General features: G+C 65.2%; 2 protein-coding genes across 2 annotated transcripts; both read right to left on the reverse strand.

Moving 5' to 3' along the window:
* LOC148590559 (glycogen phosphorylase, muscle form-like) lies at window positions 1–27,640 on the reverse strand. Its single transcript, XM_088538873.1, is given in 22 exon segments — window positions 1–153; window positions 252–318; window positions 695–829; window positions 2,831–2,873; window positions 2,876–3,037; window positions 7,528–7,669; window positions 8,448–8,506; window positions 9,378–9,525; window positions 10,786–10,887; window positions 12,455–12,569; window positions 13,756–13,919; window positions 14,631–14,777; window positions 16,209–16,301; window positions 17,460–17,603; window positions 18,476–18,558; window positions 19,756–19,867; window positions 21,599–21,730; window positions 23,266–23,369; window positions 24,065–24,143; window positions 25,483–25,584; window positions 27,399–27,457; window positions 27,460–27,640. Coding segments are annotated over 22 exon segments (2,526 nt in total).
* On the reverse strand, window positions 3,657–5,297 carry KRTAP3-3 (keratin associated protein 3-3; the record flags this gene model as incomplete). The annotated part of the gene is made up of 2 exons (XM_088538872.1): window positions 5,233–5,297; window positions 3,657–3,858 (listed from the first exon to the last, which is right to left on the reverse strand). Coding segments are annotated over exons 1-2 (267 nt in total), but the record flags the coding sequence as incomplete, so codon positions are not given.

The following is a 27,640-nucleotide window of genomic DNA, read 5'->3' on the forward strand; positions in this document are numbered from 1 at the left end:
CTAGTCGCGGGGCTCGTCGGGCGCCGGGATGCGGTGCCGCGTGGGCTCGGCGCCCCAGATCTCCCGCGCGTACTGCGCGATGGTCCGGTCGCTCGAGAACTTCCCCGAGGCCGCGATGTTCCGGATCACCTTCCTGGTCCATTCCCGCGTGTCCTGCGTGGGGACGGGGGGGGACGGTCACCGGGGCGGGGGGGGGGTCGCCCCTTTGCACCGTCCCCCCCACCCAGGTCCCCTCTGCCCCCCGGACCCACCTTGAAGAGGGCGCTGACCTTCTCCTGGCACTGCACGTAGGCCTCGTAGTCGGCAAAGACCTTAAACCTGGGGGGCGCCGGGGGTCAGGGGGCCCAGGCGTCCGGGCACCCAGACCCCAACACCCAAAGGGGCCCAGGCGTCCGGGCACCAAGATCCAACATCAGAGGGGCCCAGGCGTCCGGGCACCAAGACCCAGACCCCAACACCCAAAGGGGCCCAGGTGTCCGGGCACCAAGATCCCAACATCAGAGGGGCCCAGGCGTCCGGGCACCAAGACCCCAATACCCAAAGGGGCCCAGGCGTCCGGGCACCAAGACCCAGACCCCAATACCCAAAGGGGCCCAGGCGTCTGGGTACCAAGACTTGGGTACCCAATACCCAAAGGGGCCCAAGCGTCCGGGCACCAAGACCCCAACACCCAGAGGGGCCCTGGCGTCCGGACCTGTCGTGGTTCATGAGCATGTTGACGATGTCGCGGAACAGGTCGGGCTGGCGGGGGCTGAAGAAGCCGCTGTTGAGCTGGTCGATGACCTGCCGCAGCTCCGGGAGACGCTCGTAGTAGTCGCGGGCGCAGTACCTGGGGACGCGGAGGGCGCGGGGAGGCACCGGGGTCAAACGGAGACCGTGGGGAGGCAACGGGGACCATGGGGAGGCAACAGGGGTCATGGGGAGTCAACAGGGATCATGGGGAGTCAATGGGAGTCAAATGGAGACCATGGGGAGTCAATGGGGATCATGGGATGTCAATGGGGATCATAGGGAGCCAACGGGGATCATGGAGAGTCAACGGGGATCATGGAGAGTCAATGGGGATCATGGGGAGGCACCGGGGTCAAACGGGGACCGTGGGGAGGCAACAGGGACCATGGGGAGTCCATGGGGAGTCAACGGAACCAATGGGGAGTCAACGGGGGTCAAATGGAGACCATGGGGAGTCAACGAGGGTCAAATGGAGACCATGGGGAGTCAATGGGGATCATGAGGAGTCAACGGGGATCAAATGGAGACCATGGGAGTCAATGGGGATCATGGGATGTCAATGGGGACCATGGAATGTCAATGGGGACTCAACGGGGATCATGGGGAGTCAATGAGGACCAATGGGGACTCAATGGGGATCATGGGAGTCAATGGAGACTCAACGGGTGTCATGGGACATCAATGAGGGCCAATGGGGAGTCAGTGGAGACCAATGGGGAGTCAATGGGGACCAATGGGGCACACTGAGGGCCAATGAGACATCAATGGAGACCAATGGGGAATCAATAAGAACCAATGAGAAGTCAATGGGGTGATGGGATGTCAATGAGGACCAATGAGGTGTCAATGGAGATCATGGGGAGTCAATAGCAATCGTGGGGCATCAATGGGGACCATGGAGAGTCTATAGGGGCCATGGGGAGCAATGGGGAGTCAATGGAGACCATGGGGAGCCAAGGGGGACCATGGGGCATCAATGGGGACTTTGGGACACTAATGGGGACCATGGGACATCAATGGGGACCATGGAGAGTCTATAGGGACCATGGAGAGTCATGGGAGCAATGGGGAGTCAATGGAGACCATGAGGAGCCAAGAGGGACCATGGGGCATCAATGGGGACTTTGGGACCTCAATGAGGACCATGAAACCTCAATAGGGACCATGGGAAGTCAATGGGGACCATGGGGCATCAATGGGGACCATGGAGAGTCTATAGGGACCATGGGGAGTCATGGGGACCATGGAGAGTCATGGGGAGCAATGGGGAGTCAATGGAGACCATGGGGAGCCAAGAGGGACCATGGGGCATCAGTGGGGACTTTGGGACACTAATGGGGACCACGGACCTAATGGGGACCATGGGACCTCAATGAGGACCATGAAACCTCAATAGGGACCATGGGAAGTCAATGGGGACCATGGGCATCAATGGGGACCATGGGAAGTCTATAGGGACCATGGGGAGTCATGGGGAGCAATGGGGAGTCAATGGAGACCATGGGGAGCCAAGAGGGACCATGGGGCATCAATGGGACTTTGGGACACTAATGGGGACCATGGACCTCAACGGGGACCATGGGATCTCAGTCAGGACCATGAAACCTCAGTAGGGACCATGGGAAGTCAATGGGGACCATGGGGCATCAATGGGGACCATGGAGAGTCTATAGGGACCATGGGAGCAATGGGGAGTCAATGGAGACCATGGGGAGCCAAGAGGGACCATGGGGCATCAATGGGGACTTTGGGACACTAATGGGGACCATGGGACCTCAACGGGGACCATGGGACCTCAATGAGGACCACGAAACCTCTATAGGGACCACGGGACCTCAGTGGGGACCATGGGACCTCAATGAGGACCATGAAACCTCAATAGGGACCATGGAAGTCAATGGGGACCATGGGGAGCCAAGGGGGGCCATGGGGCATCAATGGAGACTTTGGGACACTAATGGGGACCATGGGACCTCAATGGGGACCATGGGGCATCAATGGGGACCATGGGGCATCAACAGGGAGCCATGGAGCATTCTGGGGAGCGAAGGAGCCGCGGGGGGGTCCCGGGGCACCCAAGGGCGTGGGGGGCACCCACCCCTTGTGGTCGAGCGCCTCGACGTCCTCCACGCGCATCCCGAGATGAAGAGGTTCTCCTCGCCCGCCTCCTCGGCCATCTCCACGTTGGCGCCGTCCATGGTGCCGATGGTGAGCGCCCCGTTGAGCATGAACTTCATGTTGCCGGTGCCCGAGGCCTCGGTGCCCGCCGTGGAGATCTGCTCCGAGAGGTCGGCCGCCGGGATCACTGCGGACAGCGCGGGGACGCCGTGGGGACACCGTGGGGACAGCGTGGGGACACCGTGGGGACAGCGTGGGGACAGCGCGGGACAGCGTGGGACAACGTGGGGGACACCGTGGGGACAGCGTGGGGACAGCGTGGGGACATGGGGACACCGTGGGGACAACGTGGGGACAGCATGGGGACAGCGTGGGGACAACGTGGGGACAACGTGGGGACAGCGTGGGGACAACGTGGGGACAGTGTGGGGACAGCATGGGGACAGCGTGGGGACAGCGTGGGGACAGCATGGAGACACCATGGGAACATGGGGACATCATGGGGACACCATGGAGACACCGTGGGGACACTGTGGGGACAGTGTGGGGACAACGTGGGGACAGCATGGGGACAGCATGGGGACAGCGTGGGGACATGGGGACACCGTGGGGAAACCATGGAGACAGCATGGGGAGACCGTGGGACAGCATGGAGACAGCGTGGGGACAGTGTGGGGACGTGGGGACATCATGGTGAAACCATGGGGACATCATGGAGACACCATGGGGACAGCATGGGGACACCGTGGGGACAACGTGGGGACAACGTGGGGACAGCGTGGGGACAGCGTGGGACAGCGCGGGGACACCGTGGGGACAGCATGGGGACACCGTGGGGACAGCGTGGGGACAGCGTGGGGACAGCATGGGGACAGTGTGGGGACATGGGGACACCGTGGGGAAACCATGGAGACAGCATGGGGAGACCGTGGGGACAACGTGGGACAGCATGGAGACACCATGGGAACATGGGACATAATGGGGATACCATGGAGACACGTGGGGACACTGTGGGGACAGCGTGGGGACACCATGGGGACATCGTGGGACACCGTGGGGACAGCATGGAGACATGGGGACATCATGGGGACATGGGGGACACCGTGGGGAAACCATGGAGACAGCATGGGAGACCGTGGGGACACCATGGAGACAGCGTGGGACAGTGTGGGGACGTGGGGACATCATGGTGAAACCATGGGGACATCATGGAGACACCATGGGGACAGCATGGGGACACCGTGGGGACAACGTGGGGACAGCATGGAGACACCATGGGAACATGGGGACATAATGGGGATACCATGGAGACACCGTGGGGACACTGTGAGGACAGCGTGGGGACAGCATGGAGACAGCGTGGGGACGTGGGGACATCATGGGGAAACCATGGGGACACCGTGGGGACGTGGGGACAGCATGGAGACAGCATGGGGACATGGGGACACCACAGGAAATCATGGGGACAGCATGGAGACAGCGTGGGGACATCATGGAGACACCATGGGGACATGGGGACACACGGGGAAATCATGGGGACAGCATGGAGACACCATAGGGACATCATGGGGACATGAGGACACCATGGGGACAGCATGGGGACACCGTGGGGACATCATGCAGACACCATGGGGACACCATAGGGACACCATGCGGACACTGTGGGGCCATGGGGACACCACGGGGACATCATGGAGACACCATGGGGACACCATGGGGACATGGGACACCACGGGGAAATCATGGGGACAGCATGGAGACACCATAGGGACATCATGGGGACATGAGGACACCATGGGGACAGCATGGGGACACCGTGGGGACATCATGCAGACACCATGGGGACACCATGCGGACACTGTGGGGACATGGGGACACCACGGGGACATCATGGAGACACCATGGGGACACCATGGGGACATGGGACATCATGGGGAAACCATGGGGACAGCATGGAGACACCATAGGGACATCATGGGGACATGAGGACACCATGGGGACAGCATGGGGACACCATGGGGACATCATGCAGACACCATGGGGACACCATAGGGACACCATGCGGACACTGTGGGGCCATGGGGACACCACGGGGACATCATGGAGACACCATGGGGACACCATGGGGACATGGGGACACCACGGGGAAACCATGGGGACAGCATGGAGACACCATAGGGACATCATGGGGACATGAGGACACCATGGGGACAGGCATGGGGACACCATGGGGACATCATGCAGACACCATGGGACACCATAGGGACACCATGCGGACACTGTGGGGCCATGGGGACACCACGGGGACATCATGGAGACACCATGGGGACACCATGGGGACATGGGGACACCACTGGGGAAACCATGGGACAGCATGGAGACACCATAGGGACATCATGGGGACATGAGGACACCATGGGGACAGCATGGGGACACCGTGGGGACATCATGCAGACACCATGGGGACACCATAGGGACACCATGCGGACACTGTGGGGCCATGGGACACCATGGGGACATCATGGAGACACCATGGGGACACCATGGGGACACCACGGGGAAACCATGGGGACAGCATGGAGACAGTGTGGGGACGTGGGGACATCATGGGGAAACCATGGGGACAGTATGGAGACACCATAGGGACATCATGGGGACATGAGGACACCATGGGGACAGCATGGGGACACCGTGGGGACATCATGCAGACACCATGGGGACACCATAGGGACACCATGCGGACACTGTGGGGACATGGAGACACCACGGGGACATCATGGAGACACCATGGGGACACCATGGGGACATGGGGACACCACGGGGAAACCATGGGGACAGCATGGAGACACCATAGGGACATCATGGGGACATGAGGACACCATGGGGACAGCATGGGGACACCATGGGGACATCATGCAGACACCATGGGGACACCATAGGGACACCATGCGGACACTGTGGGGCCATGGGACACCACGGGGACATCATGGAGACACCATGGGGACACCATGGGGACATGGGGACACCACGGGGAAACCATGGGGACAGCATGGAGACACCATAGGGACATCATGGGACATGAGGACACCATGGGGACAGCATGGGGACACCATGGGGACATCATGCAGACACCATGGGGACACCATGGGGACACCATGCGGACACTGTGGGGCCATGGGGACACCACGGGGACATCATGGAGACACCATGGGGACACCATGGGGACACCACGGGGAAACCATGGGGACAGCATGGAGACAGCGTGGGGACACCATGGGGACAGCATGGAGACACCATAGGGACACAGAGACTCCATGGGGACATCATGGCGACACCGTGGGGACACCACGCGGACACCATGATATGGGGTAGATTTGAAGAGTTCTGGTTCCTTTTGGGGGTGATTTGGGGCTGATTCTGGTGGTTTTCGGGTGGTTCTGGGGGGTTTGGGGAGTGTTTTGGGGGAGTTTTGGGTGGTTTTGGGGTGTTTTGGGGTGCTCAGGGTGGTTTTTGGGGTGGTTCTGCCCGTTTTGAGGTCCTACCCTTCTCGGCCAGCGACAGGCGGTAGTTCTCCAGGAACAACACCTTGAGGCGGTTCTGGGGGTGTTTTGGGTGGTTCTGGGGGTATTTTGGGGTGTTTTGGGTGGTTCTGGGGGTTTTGGGGGGGTGTTTTTGGTCGTTTTGGGTGAATTTTGGGGTGGTTTTGGGGTCCTACCCTTCTCGGCCAGCGACACGCGGTAGTTCTCCAGGAACAACACCTTGAGGCGGTTCTGGGGGTGTTTTGGGTTGTTCTGGGGGTATTTTGGGTGGTTCTGGGGGTATTTTGGGGTGTTTTGGGGGGGTTTGGGGGTGTTTTGGGTCGTTTTGGGGGTATTTCGGGGTGGTTTTGGGCTCCTACCCTTCTCGGCCAGCGACACGCGGTAGTTCTCCAGGAACAACACCTTGAGGCGGTTCTGGGGGTGTTTTGGGTGGTTCTGGGGGTATTTTGGGGTGTTTTGGGTGGTTCTGGGGGGTTTTGGGGGTGTTTTGGGTCGTTTTGGGGGTATTTTGGGTGGTTCTGGGTGGTTCTGGGGGTGTTTTGGGTTGTTCTGGGGGTATTTTGGGTTGTTCTGGGGGTATTTTGGGGTGTTTTGGGGGGTTTTGGGGGTGTTTTGGGTCGTTTTGGGTGAATTTTGGGTGGTTTTGGGCTCCTACCCTTCTCGGCCAGCGACACGCGGTAGTTCTCCAGGAACAACACCTTGAGGCGGTTCTGGGGGTGTTTTGGGTTGTTCTGGGGGTATTTTGGGGTGTTCTGGGGGTATTTTGGGGTGTTTTTGGTCGTTTTGGGGGTATTTTGGGTGGTTTTGGGGTCCTACCCTTCTCGGCCAGCGACACGCGGTAGTTCTCCAGGAACAACACCTTGAGGCGGTTCTGGGGGTGTTTTGGGTGGTTCTGGGGGTATTTTGGGGTGTTCTGGGGGTATTTTGGGGTGTTTTTGGTCGTTTTGGGGGTATTTTGGGTGGTTTTGGGGTCCTACCCTTCTCGGCCAGCGACACGCGGTAGTTCTCCAGGAACAACACCTTGAGGCGGTTCTGGGGGTGTTTTGGGTGGTTCTGGGGGTATTTTGGGGTGTTCTGGGGGTATTTTGGGGTGTTTTTGGTCGTTTTGGGGGTATTTTGGGTGGTTTTGGGGTCCTACCCTTCTCGGCCAGCGACACGCGGTAGTTCTCCAGGAACAACACCTTGAGGCGGTCGCCCACCACCGGGTCGTGGTTCACCACGTCCCCGATGGACGTGATCAACTTGATGATCATCTTGGCCATGTGGTACCCGGGGGCCGCCTGGGGACACGGGGGGGGGTCAGGGGCCACCTGGACCCCCCCCAAGGGGTCCCCAAAGCCCTGGGACCCCCCCGGCCCCCCAGGTCCCCTTGGGGCACCCAATGTCCCCCCAGGAGCTTCCTGTGGCCCTGGGACCCCCCTTGGGACCTGCTGGGACCCCTTGGGACCCCATGAGCCCCCCGGTGCCTATAGGGACCCCCCCAAGACCTATAGGGACCTCACGAGCCCCCCCAAGACCTATAGGGACCCCCATGAGCCCCCCAAGACCTATAGGGACCCCATGAGACCCCCCAGTGCCTATAGGGACCCCATGAGGTCCCAGAACCTATAGGGACCTCATGAGCCACCCAGTGTCTATAGGGACCCCATGAGTCCCCACTGCCTATAGGGACCCCCATGACCCCCCCAAGACCTATAGGGACCCCATGAGCCTCCCAGTGTCTATAGGGGTCCCCAAGATCCCTCCAAGACCTATAGGGACCTGATGAGCCCCCCCAGTGCCTATAGGGACCCCCATGACCTCCCCAAGGCCTATAGGGCCCCCCAAGTGCCCCTAGGGCCCCCAACGACTCTCACAGTCCCTATAGGTCCTCCCCAAGTCCCCTCCTTGCCCCCCATAGGATCCCCCCGCCCCATAGGACCCCCCCCTGCCCCATAGGACCCCCCCGGCCCATAGGACCCCCCCCCCTGCCCCATAGGACCCCCCTCCTTGCCCCCCATAGGACCCCCCCGGCCCATAGGACCCCCCACGCCGCCCCATAGCGCCCCCGGGCCCCACCTTGCCCCCGATCATGACGGTTCGGGGCACGAAGGGCTTGTTGGGCTCCTTCTTGATCCCTGGGGGGAGAGGGCGGCTCAGGGGGGCCCGGACGCCTGGGCCCCCTCTGCGCGGGGGGGTGGGGGGGGGACACAGCGGCTCCCAACGGGGGCTGGGGACACCCGGGAGCCTGGGGGGGGCGTTGGGGTGTGGGGACCTCCCCCGGACGCCGGGGCCCTTTGGGGACGGGTCGGGTCCCGGACACTGGAGCCCTTTAGGGGCTGGTTGGGGTCCCCCGGACGCCGGGGCCCTTTGCGGGTGGGATAGGGTCAGTCCCGGACGCCAGGGCCCTTCGGGGGCAGTTTGGGGTCAGGTCCCGGATGCCGGGGCCCTTTGGGGACAGGTCGGGTCCCCGGACACCGGGGCCCTCTGGGGGTGTGTTGGGTCTCCCGGACGCCGGGGCCCTTTGGGGACAGGTCGGGTCTCCCGGACGCCGGGGCCCTCTGGGGGTGTGTTGGGTCTCCCGGACGCCGGGGCCCTTTGGGGACAGGTCGGGTCTCCCGGACGCCGGGGCCCTTTGGGGATGGGTCAGGTCCCCGGACGCCTGGGCCCTTTGGGGTGTGTCGGGTCTCCCGGACGCCGGAGCCCTTTGGGGCGGGTTGGGGTCAGTCCCGGACGCCGGGGCCCTTTGGGGTGTGTTGGGTCTCCCGGACGCCGGGGCCCTTTGGGGACAGGTCGGGTCTCCCGGACGCCGGGGCCCTTTGGGGTGTGTTGGGTCTCCCGGACGCCGGGGCCCTTTGGGGCGGGTTGGGTCTCCCGGACGCCGGGGCCCTCTGGGGACAGGTCGGGTCTCCCGGACGCCGGGGCCCTTTGGGGTGGGTTGGGGTCAGTCCCCGGACGCCGGGGCCCTTTGGGGTGTGTCGGGTCTCCCGGACGCCGGGGCCCACGCACGGTTGTAGAGCGTCACCACGTGGAGGCAGTTGAGCAGCTGCCGCTTGTACTCGTGGATCCGCTTGACCTGGACGTCGAACAGCGACGCGGGGTTGACCTTGACCTTGTGCTCCCGCTCCAGCAGCGCCGCCAGCTTCGCCTTGTTCTCCTGGGGGGAACGGGGGGTCAGGGGGGCATCGGGGGGCGGGAACTGCCCCCTGGGGGTGGGAACTGCCCCCTGGGGACCCAGAACTGCCCCCTTGGAACCTGGAACTGCCCCCTGGGGACCGAAACTGCCCCCTGGGGTCCTGGAACTGCCCCCTGGGGACCTGGAACTGCCCCCTGGGAACCCGGAACTGCCCCCTGGGGACCGAAACTGCCCCCTGGGGGCTGGAACTGCCCCCTGGGAACCCAGAACTGCCCCCTGGGAACCCGGAACTGCCCCCTGGGGGCTGGAACTGCCCCCTGGGGACCAAAACTGCCCCTCTGGGACCTGGAACTGCCCCCTGGGGGCTGGAACTGCCCCCGGATCCCAAAACTGCCCCCTGGGAACCAGGAACTGCCCCCTGGGGGCTGGAACTGCCCCCCCGGGGACCGAAACTGCCCCCTGGGAACTGGAACTGCCCCCGGATCCCAAAACTGCCCCCTGGGGACCAGGAACTGCCCCCTGGGGTCCTGGAACTGCCCCCTGGGGACCAAAACTGCCCCTTGGAACCTTGGAACTGCCCCCTGGATCCAGAACCTGCCCCCTGGGGTCCTGGAACTGCCCCTTGGAACCCAGAACTGCCCCTTGGAACCCGGAACTGCCCCCAGACCCCAAAACTGCCCCTCTGGGACCTGGAACTGCCCCCTGGGGGCTGGAACTGCCCCCTGGGAACCAGGAACTGCCCCCTGGGGGCTGGAACTGCCCCCGGATCCCAAAACTGCCCCTCTGGGACCTGGAACTGCCCCCTGGAGCCTGGAACTGCCCCCTGGACACCAAAACTGCCCCCTGGGGACCGAAACTGCCCCCTGGGGGCTGGAACTGCCCCTTGGAACCCGGAACTGCCCCTTGGAACCCGGAACTGCCCCCTGGGGACCGAAACTGCCCCCCTGGGACCTGGAACTGCCCCCTGGGGACCTGGAACTGCCCCCTGGGGACCAAAACTGCCCCCAGACCCCAAAACTGGCCCTCTGGGACCTGAAACTGCCCCCGTGGGCCCTGGAACTGCCCCTCAGAGCCTGGAACTGCCCCTCAGAGCCTGGAACTGCCCCCTGGGACTCAGAACCTGCATCTGGGACCCCCATGATCCCCCATGTCCCCCCATCCCTGTCCCCATGTCCCTGTCCCTATGTCCCTGTCCCTGTCCCTGTCCCCCTGTCCCCCTGTCCCCCTGTCCCCCCGTCCCCGTCCCCCTGTCCCCCTGTCCCTGTCCCTGTCCCCTCTGACCTGTTTGACCTTGGCCACGTCCCTGATGAAGCCGTCGTCGTCCACGAGCGTCAGGAGCTGCCGCAGCTGGTCCAGGTCGGCGATGAAATCCTCCCCGATGCGCTGGGGACATGAGGGGACAGTGTGGGGACAGTGTGGGGACATGGGGACAGTGTGGGGACATGGGGACATGGGGACATGGGGACACCGTGGGGACATGGGGACATGGGGACACCGTGGGGAGCTGCCGCAGCTGGTCCAGGTCGGCGATGAAATCCTCGCTGATGCGCTGGGGACATGGGGACAGTGAGGGGACATGGGGACAATGTGGGGACATGGGGACAGCATGGGGACACGGGGACATGGGGACAGTGTGGGGACAGCATGGGGACATGGGGACAGCGTGGGTACAGCGTGGGGACAGTGTGGGGACATGGGGGGACAGTGTGGGGACATGGGGACACCGTGGGGAGCTGCCGCAGCTGGTCCAGGTCGGCGATGAAATCCTCACCGATGCGCTGGGGACATGGGGACAATGTGGGGACAGTGTGGGGACAGTGTGGGGACATGGGGACACCGTGGGGACACCATGGGGACATGGGGGGACATGGGGACAGCATGGGGACACCGGGACAGTGTGGGGACATGGGGGGGACATGAGGACACCACGGGATGCAGGGACACCATCAGACACAGGGACACTGTGGGGACACCGTGGGGGGACATGGGGACACGCAGGGCACAGGGACACCGTGGGGACACCATGGGGGACACCGCAGGATGTGGGGACACCATTGGACACGGGGACACTGTGGGGACACCGCAGGGACATCATGGGACATGGGGACATGGAGACATCATGGGGACACGTGGACACCGCAGGGACACCATCGCACTGCATTGCACCTGATAGCGCCCTATAGCACCCATTGAACCTTATAGCACCCATTGAACCCTATAGCACCCATTGAACCCTATAGCACCCATTGAACCTTATAGCACCCATTGAACCCTATAGCACCCATTGAACCCTATAGCACCCATTGAACCTTATAGCACCCATTGAACCCTATAGCACCCATTGAACCCTATAGCACCCATTGAACCTTATAGCACCCATTGAACCCTATAGCACCCATTGAAACCTATAGCACCCATTGAAACCTATAGCACCCATTGAACCCTATAGCTCCCATTGAACCTTATAGCACCCATTGAAACCTATAGCTCCCATTGAACCCCATAGCACCCAATGGCACCTCATAGCCCCATACCCCCCATAGCCCCATACCCCCCATAGCCCCATAGCCCCCATAGCCCCCATAGCCCCCATAGCCCCATAGCCCCATAGCCCCATAGCTCCCCATAGCCCCATAGATCCCCACAGCTCCCCATTCCTCCCCATAGCCCCCCCGCGGTACGTCGGCGATGACCTCGGCCAGCCCCGGGTTGCAGAGCACCAGCCATAGCCCCATAGCATCCAATGGCACCCCATAGCCCCATAGCCCCATAGCCCCCATAGCCCCATAGCACCCATAGCTCCCCATAGATCCCCATAGATCCCCATACCCCCCATAGCCCCCATAGCCCCATAGCATCCAATGGCACCCCATAGCCCCATAGCCCCATAGCCCCCATAGCTCCCCATAGCCCCATAGCACCCCATAGCCCCCATAGCCCCCCGCGGTACCTCGGCGATGACCTCGGCCAGCCCCGGGTTGCAGAGCACCAGCCAGCGCCGCGGGGTGATCCCGTTCGTCTTGTTCTGGAACTTCTGCGGCTCCAGCTCGTAGAAATCCTTGAAGCTGCCGGGGACGGGGACGGCCGTGGGGACGGGGACAGGGACATCAATGGGGACGGGGACAGGGACGGGGACAGGGATGGGATGGGATGGGACGGGGACAGCCGTGGGGACGGGGACAGGGACGGGGACAGGGACGGGGACAGGACAGGGATGGGGACATCAATGGGGACGGGGACAGGGACGGGGACAGCTGTGGGGACATCGATGGGGATGGGGACAGGGATGGGGACAGGACAGGGATGGGGACATCAATGGGGACGGGGACAGCCGTGGGGACATCAATGGGGACGGGGACAGGGATGGGGACAGCCATGGGGACGAAGACAGGGATGGGGATGGGGACAGGACAGGGATGGGGACATCAATGGGGACGGGGACAGGGACGGGGACAGCCGTGGGGACGGGGACGGGGACAGGGATGGGGACAGGGATGGGGACAGGACGGGGACATCGACAGGGACAGGGACGGGACAGTGGTGGGGACGGGGACAGGGATGGGGACCGGATGGGGACAGGACGGGGACAGGGACGGGAACAGCGGTGGGGACGGGGACATTGACAGGGATGGGGACAGGGACAGGACAGCAATGGGGACAGGGACAGGACGGGGATGGGATGGGGACAGGACAGCAATGAGGATGGGGACAGGGATAGGGATGGGATGGGGACAGTGATGGAAACAGGGACAGCGACGGGGAGAGGATGGGACAGGGACGGGGACAGTGATGGGGACAGGGACGGGATGGGGACATTGACAGGATGGGGACAGCAATGGGGACGGGGACAGCGATGGGGACAGGGACAGGGATGGGATGGGGACAGGGACATCAACAGGGACGGGGACAGACAGTGGTGGGGACGGGGACAGGGACGGGGATGGGGACGGGATGGGATGGGGACACCAATGGGGATGGGGACATCAACAGGGACGGGGACGGGATGGGATGGGGACATCAACGGGATGGGGACAGCAATGGGGACGGGGACAGCAACGGGATGGGGACAGAGACAGTAATGGAGATGGGGACATCATCAGGAATGGGGACAACAACTGGAGTGGGGACTGAGAGGGATGGATGGAGGGACCAAGGGGGACGGAGGGACCAAGGGGGACGGATGGGGGGACGAAGGGGGACGGAGGGTCCCAAGGGCCGCGCGGTGGCCCCGGCGGTGGCGGTGGCACCTACACCGTCTTCTTGAGGATTTCGGAGTGGATGCGGGCGACGCCGTTGACGGCGTGCGAGCCCACGATGCACAGATGGGCCATGTTGATGCGCTTCACGCTGCCCTCCTCCACCAGCGACATCCGCCGCAGCCGGTCGTGGTCCCCGGGGAACGTGGCGTAGACGCGCTGGGGGCCCAGGCGTCCGGGTGAGCGCCCTGCCCCACGGCGCCCACAACCACCCGGGGCCCAGGCGTCCGGGTGAGCGCCCTGCCCCATGGCACCCACAACCACCCGGGGCCCAGGCATCCGGGTGAGCGCCCTGCCCCACGGCGCCCACCGAGGGGCCCAGGCGTCCGGGTGAGCGCCCTGCCCCACGGCGCCCACAACCACCCGGGGCCCAGGCATCCGGGTGAGCGCTCTGCCCCATGGCGCCCACCGAGGGGCCCAGGTGTCCGGGTGAGCGCCCTGCCCCATGGCACCCACAACCACCCCTGCTCTGCCCCACAACCACCCCTGCTCTGCCCCACGACGCCCCACAACCACCCGGGGGGTCCTGGCATCTGGGCCCCCCTCTGCCCTCTACCCATGGGGGCCCAGGCGTCCGGCCCCATCTCCTCCCCATCCCCATGGGGGCCCAGGCGTCCGGCCCCATCCCCACGGGGACCCCGGCGTCCGGCCCCATCCCCATCCCCATGGGGGTCCAGGCGTCCGGCCCCATCCCCATCCCCATGGGGGCCCAGGCATCCGGCCCCATCTCTATGGGGACCCCGGCGTCCGGCCCCATCCCCATCCCCACGGGGCCCAGGCGTCCGGCCCCATCTCCACCCCGTCCCCATGGGGGCCCAGGCGTCCGGCCCCATCCCCATCCCCACGGGCCCCGTCCCCGGCGGGACCCACGTCCAGGAAGCGCTGGTTGATCTCGTAGATGATCTCCAGGTGTCGGGGCAGCAGCGTCTCCAGCAGGTGGACGGGCCAGCGCTCCAGGGCCTCGGGCAGCACCGTGTGGTTGGTGTAGGCGCAGGTGCGCACGGTCAGCTCCCAGGCCTGGGGACAGTGTCACTGTGTCACCCGTGTCACCGTGACACCCACAGCACCGTGTGGTTGGTGTAGGCACAGGTGCGCACGGTCAGCTCCCAGGCCTGGGGACAGTGTCACCGTGTCACCCATGTCACCGTGTCACCGTGTCACCGTGTCACCCGCAGCCATGGGGAGACCCGGCCGGGGGGAGCTCCATCCCCACAATGTCCCTTCCTTGGGGACCTCCATCCTTGGGGACCCCCATCCCTGGGGACCTCCATCCTTGGGGACCTCCATCCTTGGGGACCTCCATCCCTGGGGACCTCCATCCTTGGAGACCTGCAGCCCCACAATGTCCCATCCTTGGGGACCTGCATCCTCGGGGACCTCCATCCCAACAATGTCCCTTCCTTGGGGACTTCCATCCTTGGGGACCTCCACCCTTGGGGACCTCCATCCTCGGGGACCTCCATCCTCGGGGACCTCCATCCCCACAATGTCCCATCCTTGGGGACCTGTGTCCTTGGGGACCTCCATCCCTGGGAACCTCCATCCTCAGGGACCTCCATCCTCGGGGCTCTCCATCCTTGGGGACCTCCATCCCCACAATGTCCCATCCTTGGGGACCTGCATCCTTGGGGACCTCCATTGTTGGGGACATCCATCCTTGGAGACCTCCATCCTCGGGGACCTCCATCCCCGGGGACCTCCATCCCAACAATGTCCCTTCCTTGGGGACTTCCATCCTTGGGGACCTCCATCCTTGGGGACCTCCATCCCCGGGGACCTCCATCCCAACAATGTCCCTTCCTTGGGGACTTCCATCCTTGGGGACCTCCAACCTTGGGGACCTCCATCCCCGGGGACCTCCATCCCAACAATGTCCCTTCCTTGGGGACTTCCATCCTTGGGGACCTCCAACCTTGGGGACCTCCATCCTCGGGGACCTCCATCCCAACAATGTTCCATCCTTGGGGACCTGCATCCTTGGGGACCTCCATTGTTGGGGACATCCATCCTTGGGGATCCCATCCCCACCCTGTCCCCTCCTTGGGGACCTGCGTCCTTGGGGAACCTCCATCCCTGGGGACCTCCATCCCTGGGGACCTCCATCCTCGGGGACCTCCATCCTCGGGGACCTCCATCCCAACAATGTCCCTTCCTTGGGGACTTCCATCCTTGGGGACCTCCATCCCTGGGGACCCCCATCCTCAGGGACCTCCACCCTTGGGGACCTCCGTCCCCACAATGTCCCATCCCTGGGGACCTCCATCCTGTGGTCCCTCCACAGTGCCCCCTCTCAGGGCCCCCCCCACTCCGGTGTCCCCAGGTCCCGGTGTCCCCAGGTCCCGGTGTCCCCAGGGTCCCGGTGTCCCCAGTCCCGGTGTCCCCCCGGTCCCGATGTCCCCCGTCCTGGTGTCCCCAGGGTCCCGGTGCCCCCCCGGGTCCCGGTGTCACCTTCTCCCAGGGCAGTCTCTCCTCGTCCACCAGGATCCGCATGAGCTCAGGGATGGCCAGGGACGGGTGGGTGTCATTGAGCTGGATGGCGACCTGGGGGACAGGGACGGCGTGAGGACGGGGACGGCGTGGGGACAGGGACGGTGTGGGGACATGGAGCACATGGGGACAGGGACAGGGACAGGGACAGTGTGAGGACGGGGACGGCGTGGGGACAGGGACGGTGTGGGGACAGGGACAGCATGAGGACAAGGGAGCATGTGGGGACATGGAGGACATGGGGACAGGGGGACGCAGTGACAGGCGGATGCGGTGACGGGGGACATGGTGACAAGGGGACGCGGTGATGGGGACGTGGTGACAGGGGATGCGGTGGTACCTTGTCCGGGAAGGTGTCGCAGTGGGTCTGCACGGGGACACAGTGACGGGGGGACAGGGGGACGCGGTGACAAGGGGATGGGGTGACAAGGGGACACGGTGACGCGGCGGTACCTTGTCGGGGAAGGCGTCGAAGTGGGTCCGCACGGGGTCACAGTGACAGGGGGACGTGGTGATGGGGGACAGGGTGACGGGGGGGCACAGGGACGTGGTGACGGTGACATGGTGACAGGGTGACAAGGGGACATGGTGACATGGTGACATGGGGACAGGGGAACACGGCGGTACCTTGTCGGGGAAGGCGTCGAAGTGGGTGCGCACGGGGTCATGGTGACAAGGGGATACAGTGATGGGGTGACAGGGGGTCACGGGGACGTGGTGACAAGGTGACATGGTGACAAGGGGACATGGTGACACGGCAGTACCTTGTCGGGGAAGACGTCGAAGTGGGTCCGCACGGGGTCGCGGTGACAAGGGGATACAGTGATGGGGTGACAGGGGGACGCGGTGACGGGGTGACAGGGGACACGGGGACACGGTGACAAGGGGACATGGTGACAAGGGGACATGGTGACGCGGCGGTACCTTGTCGGGGAAGGCGTCGAAGTGGGTCCGCACGGGGTCACAGTGACAGGGGGACGCGGTGACAGGGGACACGGGGACGCGGTGACAAGGGGACATGGTGACACGGTGACACAGTGACAGGGCGGTACCTTGTCGGGGAAGGCGTCGAAGTGGGTCCGCACGGGGTCACGGTGACAAGGGGATACAGTGATGGGGTGACAGGGGGACGCGGTGACGGGGTGACAGGGGACACGGGGACGCGGTGACAAGGGGACATGGTGACACGGTGACACGGTGACACGGCGGTACCTTGTCGGGGAAGGCGTCGAAGTGGGTCCGCACGGGGTCGCGGCTGCCGAACTTGGACGCCTTGAAGCGGCGGATGATGTCGTGGAGGGTGGCGGCCACCACGAAGTACTCCTGCTTGAGCCGCAGCTCCTTCCCCTCGAAGAACTGGGGGGGACGGGGGGGGGGGGTCACGAGGGGCCCCGGCGTCCGGGGGGGGCCACGAGGGGCCCCGGCGTCCGGGAGGGGGGGGGTCACGAGGGGCCCCGGCGTCCGGGGGGGGTCACGAGGGGCCCCGGCGTCCGGGAGGGGGGGGGTCACGAGGGGCCCCGGCGTCCGGGGGGGGTCACGAGGGGCCCCGGCGTCCGGGAGGGGGGGTAACGAGGGGCCTCGGCGTCCGGGAGCGCCCGCGTCCAACTCCCATGCACCGCGCGGGGCCCCGGCGTCCGGGAGGGGGTCACGAGGGGCCCCGGCGTCCGGGGGGGGTCACGAGGGGCCCCGGCGTCCGGGAGGGGGTCACGAGGGGCCCCGGCGTCCGGGAGGGGGGGTCACGAGGGGCCCCGGCGTCCGGGAGTCCCTGCACCTCCCAGGTCCCCAGAGCGCCACAACGAGGGGCCCCGGCGTCCGGGGGGGGGGTCACGAGGGGCCCCGGCGTCCGGGAGTCCCTGGGTCCCACCCCATGCACAGCCCCGGGCCCCGGCGTCCAGGGGCCTCTGCATCGCCCCCATGCACCGCACGGGGCCCCGGCGTCCGGGAGCGCCACCACGACGGGCGGGCCCCGGCGTCCGGGACGGGGTCACGAGGGGCCCCGGCGTCCGGGCGCCCCATGCACCCCCCCTCTCCCAGCCACATGGGGCCCTGGCGTCCGGGAGCCCCTGTACCCCCTCCCCATGCACCGCCCCGGGCCCCGGCGTCCGGGTGTCCCCATCTACCCCCTGTCACCCCGCAGGGGCCCCGGCGTCCGGGCGCCCCATGCACCCCCTCCCATCCCGAGGGGCCCCGGCGTCCGGGCGCCCGCGCGTCCCCGCGGCCCCGCTCACGTTGTCGTTGGGGTACAGGACCCGCGAGATGTTCTCCGCCAGGTTCCGGTCCAGCACGGCCTGGATGTAGCCGCCCACGTTAACTGGGGGCAGAGCGGGGGGTCAGGGGGTCCAAGATGCGTTTTGGGGTGAAAAAAGGGGGTTTTGGGGTGCAAGGGGGGGTCCTAAGGGGCACCCGTGGGTGCACGAGGGGGGTTGAGGGTGCAGAAAGGGCCCTGAGGGGCATTTTGGGGTGCCTAGGGGGTATTTGGGTTGTTTGGGAGTATTTTGGTGTCCTTAAGGGGTATTTCAGGGTATTTGGGGGTATTTTGGGGTGTTTACAGGTTATTTGGGGGTATTTTGGAGTGCTTGGGGGTATTTCAGGGTGTTTGGGGGAACATTTTGGGGTGGTTAGGGTGTATTTCGGGGTGTTTGGGGGTTATCTTGGGGTGCCTAGGGGCTATTTTGGGGTACCTATGGCATATTTGGCTTGTTTGGGGGGTATTTTGGGGTGCATCTCAGGGCATTTGGGGGTGCTTAGGGGGTGTTTTGGGGTACTTTGGGCGTGTTTGGGGTGTTTGGGGGCTATTTCGTGGTGCCTCAGGGCCATTTTGGGGTGTATCTATCTCAAGTGTTTGGGGGTATTTTGGGGCACCTGGGGTGTATCTCAGAGTGTTTGGGGGTGCCTAGGGGGTATTTTGGGGTGCTGGGGGGTATTTTGAGGTGTATCTCAGAGTGTTTGGGGGTATTTTGGGGCACCTGGGGTGTATCTTGGGGTGTTTGGGGTTGTTTTGGGGTGTATCTCAAGTGTTTGGGGGTATTTTGGGGTGCCTGGGGTGTATCTCAGGGTGTTTGGGGCTGTTTTGGGGTGTATCTCGGGGTGTTTGGGGCTGTTTTGCGGTGTATGTCGGGGTATTTTGGGGTGGCTGGGGTGTATCTCAGGGTGTCTGGGGGTGCCTAGGGGGTGTTTTTGGGGCTGTTTGGGGCGGTTTTGGGGTGTATCTCGGGGTGTTTGGGGGTATTTTGGGGTGTATCTCAGAGTGTTTGGGGGTATTTTGGGGCACCTGGGGTGTATCTCAGGGTGTCTGGGGGTGCCTAGGGGGTGTTTTTGGGGCTGTTTGGGGCGGTTTTGGGGTGTATCTCGGGGTGTTTGGGGCTGTTTTGGGGTGTATCTTGGGGTGTTTGGGGGTATTTTGGGGTGTATCTCGGGGTATTTTGGGGTGCCTGGGGTGTATCTCAGGGTGTTTGGGGGGTGTTTTGGGGGCTGTTGGGGGCTGTTTTGGGGTGCTGGGGGCACTCACAGTCCTTGAGGTTGAAGTCGTTGGGCGCCCGCGCCGACCACAGCCGCATGGTGTTCACGGTGTTGTTGCGGTACCCGGGCACGGGGGTGTCGTAGGGCAGCGCCAGCACCACCTGGGGGGCAGCGGGGCCGTGCACGCGCGTGTGCAACACCAGCAACGCACACTCAGTGCCCTCCTTGCACACTCACCCGTTCCTTGCACACCCTCCTCGTGCAGCGTGCAAGCACACAAGGATTGCACCGCATTGCACACACAGTGCCCTCCTTGCACACTCATTCCTTGCACACTCCCTCCCTCCTTGCACACTCGCTCGTTCCTTGCACACTCACTCCCTCCTCGTGCAATGTGCAAGCACACAAGGATTGCACCGCATTGCACACTCCCTCCTTGCACACTCACTCCCTCCTTGCACACTCATTCCTTGCACAGCGTGCAAGCACACAAGGCTTGCACCGCATTGCACACTCCCTCCTTGCACACTCATTGCTCGCACAGCGTGCAAGCACACAAGGCTTGCATCGCATTGCACACTCAATTCCCTTGCACACTCATTTTCTCCTTGCACAATGTGCAAGCACACAAGGCTTGCACCTCCTTGCACACTCAGTGTCCTCCTTGCACACTCATTCCTTGCACAGCGTGCAAGCACACAAGGATTGCACTGCATTGCACACTCAGTGCCCTCCTTGCACACTCACTCCCTCCTTGCACACTCCCTCCTTATGCAGCATGCAAGCACACAAGGCTTGCACCGCATTGCACACACAATTCCCTCGCACACTCATTCCTTGCACAGCATGCAAGCACACAAGGATTGCACTGCATTGCACACTCCCTCATTCCTTGCACACTCATTCCTCGCACAGCGAGCAAGCACACAAGGCTTGCACCGCATTGCACACAAAATTCCCTTGCACACTCACTCCCTCCTTGCACAATGTGCAAGCACACAAGGCTTGCACCGCATTGCACACTCACTCCCTCCTTGCACAGCATGCAAGTGCACAAGGATTACACCGCATTGCACACTCACTCCCTCCTTGCACACTCATTTTTCTCCTTGCACACTCCCTCCTTGCACAGCGTGCAAGCACACAAGGCTTGCACCGCATTGCACACACAGTTCCCTCCTTACACACTCACTCATTCCTTGCACAGCGTGCAAGCACACAAGGCTTGCACCGCATTGCACACTCAGTGCCCTCCTTGCACACTCAATTCCCTCCTTGCACACTCACTCCCTCCTTGCACAATGTGCAAGCACACAAGGCTTGCACCGCATTGCACACTCAATTCCCTTGCACACTCATTTTCTCCTTGCACAGCGTGCAAGCACACAAGGCTTGCACCGCATTGCACACACACTCCCTCCTTGCACACTCATTTTTCTCCTTGCACACTCACTTTCTCCTTGCACAGCGTGCAAGCACACAAGGCTTGCACCGCATTGCACACACACTCCCTCCTTGCACACTCATTTTTCTCCTTGCACACTCACTTTCTCCTTGCACAGCGTGCAAGCACACAAGGCTTGCACCGCATTGCACACACACTCCCTCCTTGCACACTCATTTTTCTCCTTGCACACTCACTTTCTCCTTGCACAGCGTGCAAGCACACAAGGCTTGCACCGCATTGCACACACACTCCCTCCTTGCACACTCATTTTTCTCCTTGCACACTCACTTTCTCCTTGCACAGCATGCAAGCACACAAGGCTTGCACCGCATTGCACACTCCCTCCTCGCACACTCGTCCCCCCCTCGTTCCGTGCCCCCCCCCCGCGGCCGCGTCCCCCCCCCGCGTCCCCCCCCCCGTCCCCCCGCGTGTCCCCGTGTCCCACCTGCGCGTCCACCCACTTGGCGCCGCCGGGGCCGTGCTCCACGCGCCCGTAGAACTGCACCGGGATCATGTACTCGGGCCGGGCCTTTTCCCAGGGGTTCCCGTAGCGGAGCCAGTCGTCGGCCTCCTCCACCTGGGGGTGCCGGGGTGGGAATGGAGCCCCCGGGACCCCCGAATGTCCCTGGAACCTCCATGGAGCCTCTGGGGACCCCCGGGACCCCCCTGGACCCCCTGAATGTCCCTGGAACCTCCATGGAGCCCCCAGGACCCCCAGGGACCCCCCTAAATGTCCCTGGAACCTCCATGGAGCCCCCGGGACCCCCCGAATGTCCCTGGAACCTCCATGGAGCCCCCGGGACCCCCGGGACCCCCCTGGACCCCCTGAATGTCCCTGGAACCTCCATGGAGCCCCCGGGACCCCCAGGACCCCCAGGGACCCCCTAAATGTCCCTGGAACCTCCATGGAGCCTCTGGGGACTCCCGGGACCCCCTAAATGTCCCTGGAACCTCCATGGAGCCTCTGGGGACCCCCGGGATCCCCCTGGACCCCCTGAATGTCCCTGGAACCTCCATGGACCCCCGGGACCCCCAGGGACCCCCCCGAATGTCCCTGGAACCTCCATGGAGCCTCTGGGGACCCCCGGGACCCCCCTGGACCCCCTGAATGTCCCTGGAACCTCCATGGAGCCCCCGGGACCCCCAGGGACCCCCCCGAATGTCCCTGGAACCTCCATGGAGCCCCCGGGACCCCCAGGACCCCCAGGACCCCCTAAATGTCCCTGGAACCTCCATGGAGCCCCCGGGACCCCCCTGGACCCCCCTAAATGTCCCTGGAACCTCCATGGAGCCCCCGGGATCCCCGGGACCCTCAGGGACCCCCCTAAATGTCCCTGGAACCTCCATGGAGCCCCCGGGACCCCCAGGACCCCCAGGGACCCCCCCAAATGTCCCTGGAACCTCCATGGAGCCCCCGGAATCCCCAGGACCCCCCTGGAGCCCCCTAAATGTCCCTGGAACCTCCATGGAGCCCCCGGGGACCCCTGGGACCCCCTAAATGTCCCTGGAACCTCCTGGAATCCCCATGGAACCCTACAGACCCCCATAGACTCCCCCTATAGACTCCTGGGAACCCCTGAGACCCCCAGAACCCTCATAGACACCCCCGGGACCCCCCTGGACTCCGTGAATGTCCCTGGAACCTCCATGGAGCCTCCGGGGACCCCCAGGAGCACATGGAAGCCTCTGGGACCCCTATGGAACCCTATAGACACCTTATAGATCCCTGGGAGCCTCTGAGACCCGCCAGGACCCTCATAGACACCCCTGGGATCCCCAGGGACCCCCAGAACCCCCCGAATGTCCCTGGAACCTCCATGGAGCCTCCTGGGACTCCCAGAAACCCACTGGGACCCCCAGGGACCCCTATAGACCCCCAATTGACCGCTATGGGCCCCTATAGCCCCTCAGGAACCTCTGAGACCCCCTAAGACCCCCATAGACCCCCCAGGGCCCCCCGTGACCCCCCAGGACTCCCTGGATGTCCCTGGAACCTCCATGGAGCCTCCGGGGACCCCCGGGACCTTCCAGGACCCCAGAGGGACCCTCGGGACCCCCCAACCTGTCAGGACCCCCCCAACCCCCCTCCCGGCCCCCCCGGCCCCCCCGCACCTGCCACCCCCCCGCGATCTTCTGGTTGAAGATGCCGAACTCGTAGCGGATCCCGTAGCCGTAGGCGGCCAGGCCCAGCGTGGCCATGGAGTCCAGGAAGCAGGCTGGGATGGGGGGGGGCTGTGAGCGCCGGGGGACCCCCGAGACCCCCCGAGACCCCCCGGCACCCCCAGGACCCCCCGGGACCCCCAGGAACCCCCAGGAACCCCCGAGACCCCCGGGAACCCCCGGGAACCCCGGGAACCCCCCGAGACCCCCCAGATCCTCCAGGATCCCCCGAGACCCCCAAGATCCTCTGGGACCCCCCGGGACCCCCAGATCCTCCAGGAATGCCCCAGATCCCCCCCGGACCCCCAGGATCCCCCTGGGACCCCCCAGATCCTCCCAGGACCCCCGGGAACCCCCCAGATCCCCCGGGATCCCCCCAGATCCTCCCGGGACCCCCCGGGACCCCCGGGATCCCCCTGAGACCCCCGGGAACCCCCCAGATCCTCCGGGATCCCCAGGATCCTCCCAGGACCCCCCCAGATCCCCCAGGGCTCCCCTCGGGATCCCTGAGACCTCTGGGATCCCCCAGGACCTCCCCAGATCCCCTCGGGAACCCCGGGACCCCCAAGATCCCCCCCAAATCCCCCTGGGACCCCCAGGACCCCCAAGATCCCCCCAGGACCCCCAAGATCCCCCCGGGACCCCCAGGATCCTCCCGGGACCCCCCAGGACCCCCGAGACCCCCAGGTTCCCCCGGACCCCCCCCCAGCACCCCCCCTTCCCCCCCCTGGTGCCCCGGGGCCCCCCCCACCTGCGAGGCGCCCCAGCCCCCCGTTCCCCAGCCCGGCGTCTTCCTCGATCTCCTGCAGCTCCTCCATGTCCAGGCCCAGCTGGGGGGAGAGCCGCGGGTCACCCCCGGTGTCCCCCAGTGTCCCCCGGTGTCACCCCCATGTCCCCCCGGTGTCCCCCAATGTCCCCCCGGTGTCACCCCGGTGTCATCCCCCCCGTGTCACCCCCCCGGTGTCCCCGCCATGTCACCCCCTTGTGTCCCCTCCTGTGTCACCCCCCTGTGTCACCCCCGTGTGACCCCCCCCGGTGTCCTCGCCATGTCACCCCCCCATGTCACCCCCCCGTGTCCCCTCCTGTCCCCCTGTCTCCTTCCAGGCCCCCCCCAACCCCCCCGTCTCCCCCACCTGCAAGTGCCCCCCCCCCCCCCGCCGTGTCCCCCGTGTCCCCTGTGTCCCCAACCTGGGACATGGTCTCATTGCAGGAGCTCTGCAGCCCCATGTCCCCCATGTCCCCAGTGTCCCCGTTGTCCCCAGTGTCCCCACCGGGTAGATGGCCTCGTCGCAGGAGCTCTGCAGCCCCAGGTCCCCCATGTCCCCCCATGTCCCCGTTGTCCCCGTTGTCCCCATTGTCCCCATTGTCCCCAGTGTCCCCACCTGGTAGATGGCCTCGTCGCAGGAGCTCTGCAGCCCCAGGTCCCCCATGTCCCCCGTGTCCCCCATGTCCCCCCATGTCCCCCCATGTCCCCCCATGTCCCCCATGTCCCCCCATGTCCCCGTTGTCCCCATTGTCCCCGTTGTCCCCGTTGTCCCCAGTGTCCCCGTTGTCCCCACCTGGTAGATGGCCTCGTCGCAGGAGCTCTGCAGCCCCATGTCCCCCATGTCCCCCGTGTCCCCCATGTCCCCCCATGTCCCCCCATGTCCCCCATGTCCCCCCATGTCCCCCATGTCCCCGTTGACCCCATTGTCCCCATTGTCCCCGTTGTCCCCAATGTCCCCGTTGTCCCCAGTGTCCCCACCTGGTAGATGGCCTCGTCGCAGGAGCTCTGCAGCCCCAGGTCCCCCATGTCCCCCATGTCCCCCGTGTCCCCAATGTCCCCAATGTCCCCCCATGCCCCCCATGTCCCCATTGTCCCCGTTGTCCCCGTTGTCCCCGTTGTCCCCACCTGGTAGATGGCTTCGTCGCAGGAGCTCTGCAGCCCCATGTCCCCCATGTCCCCCGTGTCCCCCATGTCCCCCCATGTCCCCCATGTCCCCCCATGTCCCCGTTGTCCCCATTGTCCCCGTTGTCCCCGTTGTCCCCGTTGTCCCCACCTGGTAGATGGCCTCGTCGCAGGAGCTCTGCAGCCCCATGTCCCCCATGTCCCCCGTGTCCCCCATGTCCCCCCATGTCCCCCATGTCCCCCCATGTCCCCGTTGTCCCCGTTGTCCCCAATGTCCCCACCTGGTAGATGGCCTCGTCGCAGGAGCTCTGCAGCCCCAGATTCACCATCGTGTTCTGCAGCGTCCGCCCCATGTAGAACTCCAGGGACAGGTAGTAGATGCGCTGGGGGGGGGGGGGGGACAAAGGGGGGGGGTCAGCGGCCACCTCGGACCCCCCGGACCCCCCCGGACCCCCCCGGAGCCCCCGTCCCGTCCCGACCCCCCCGGTGCCCCCCCCCCCCGCTCCTATCCGGTTTCCCGGCCCCCGCGCGGAGCAAATGGCACCGGGTCAGCGGAAAGGTCACGATAAAATTAACTGTGCCCGGCGGCCGCCCCCCCGGGCGGCTGAACCCCCCCGGGGACACCGGAGACCTTGGGGACACCTGAACCCCCCCCGGGGACACCTGAACCCCCGGGGACACCGGAGACCTTGGGACACCGGAACCCCCCCCCCCGGGACACTGGAACCCCTTGGGGACACCGGAGACCTTGGGGACACCTGAACACCTCGGGGACACCTGAACACCCCGGGGACACCCGAACCCCCCCCGGGGACACCTGAACCCCCCGGGGACACCTGAACCCCCCCGGGGGACACCGGAGCCCTTGGGGACACCTGAACCCCCCCCCCCGGGGACACCGGAGCCCTTGGGGACACCTGAACACCCTGGGGACACCGGAACCCCCTGCCCCCCCCATGCCCAGGGACCCCCCTGACCCCCAGGTGTCCCCAACCCCCTGGTGACCCTTGAACCCTCCAGTGTCCCCAGCCCCTCCTGGTGTCCCCAGACCCCCCTGGTCCTCCTGTGTCCCCGGGCTGTCTGATGTCCCCCGTGTCCCCAGTACCCCCGGTGTCCCCAGACCCCCCTGGCACCCCCAGTTTCTCCGGTGTCCCCAGTCCCCGTCGATCCCCCCTGTCCCTGCACTGTCCCCCTGTCCCCCTGTCCCCGCTGTCTCGCTCTCCTCGCTGTCTCCTGTCCCTTCACTTCCCCCGTTGTCCCCCCACTGTCCCCGCTCCGTCCCCGCTGTCCCCCCTGTCCCGCTCTCCCGTGTCCCCGCGCTGTCCCCGCTCTGTCCCGCTCCGTCCCCCCTGTCCCCCCTGTCCTCCCTGTCCCGCCGTCCTTGCTCTGTCCCCGCTCCGTCCCGCCGCCCCCGCGCTGTCCCCCCTGTCCCCGCTGTCCCCCTTGTCCCGCTGTCCCGCCGTCCCTGCTGTCCCGTTGTCCCCCTTGTCCCCCTCTCCCCCCCGTCCCCGCGCTGTCCCCGCTGTCCCAGCTCCTTCCCCCGCCGTCCCTGCTGTCCGCTGTCCCCCTGTCCCCGCTCTGTCCCCGCTGTCCCCCTTGTCCTGCTCCGTCCTCGCTCCGTCCCGCCGCCCCCGCGCTGTCCCCCTGTCCCCGCTGTCCCCCTTGTCCCGCTGTCCCTCCTGTCCTGCTGTGTCCCGCTGTCCCGCCGTTCCTGCTGTCCCCCTGTCCCCGCTCTGTCCCCGCTGTCCACCTCCGTCCCCCCTGTCCCGCCGTCCCTGCTGTCCCTGCTGTCCCCCTTGTCCCCCTTGTCCCTGCGCTGTCCTCGCTGTCCCGGCTCCATCTCGCTGTGCCCCTGTCCCTGCTGTTCCCCTGTCCCCGCTCCGTCCCTCTGTCCCGCTGTCCCCCCTGTCCCCGCTCTGTCCCCCCTGTCCCCCTGTCCCGGCTCCGTCCCCCCTGTCCCGCTGTCCCTGCTGTCCTGCTGTCCCCGCGCTGTCCCGGCTCCATCCCCCCTGTCCCCGCGCTGTTCCTCCGTCCCTCCTGTCCTCTCTGTCCCCCCTGTCCCCCCGTCCCCGCTGTCCCCCCGTCCCGCTGTCCCCCCTGTCCCTCCGTCCCCGCTGTCCCCGCTCTGTCCCCCCCGTCCCCGCCGTGTCCCCCCCGTCCCCGCTGTCCCCCCCGTCCCCGCGGTCCCCGCGCGCACCTTGGGGTCCTTCTCGTAGTAGTACTGCTGCGTGCGCAGCCAGCGCCCCACGAGGTGTCGCGCACGGTGTGGGCGAGCGCGAAGTAGTAGTCGCGCGGGGTGGCCACGTTGCGGTCCTTGACCAGGGTGAAGTGCAGGTGCCGGTTGAAGCTCTTCTTGAGCTCGGCCACGTTCTCGGCGCCCGCCAGGCCCCGCACGCTGATCTGTTTGCGCCGCTCCTGGTCGCTCAGCGGGCGCGACAT

The sequence above is a fragment of the Tinamus guttatus genome, unplaced genomic scaffold (genome assembly GCF_059628265.1).
Source record: "Tinamus guttatus ecotype Peru unplaced genomic scaffold, ASM5962826v1 Tinamus_guttatus_pri_ptg001261l, whole genome shotgun sequence".
Taxonomy (NCBI): Eukaryota; Metazoa; Chordata; class Aves; order Tinamiformes; family Tinamidae; genus Tinamus; species Tinamus guttatus.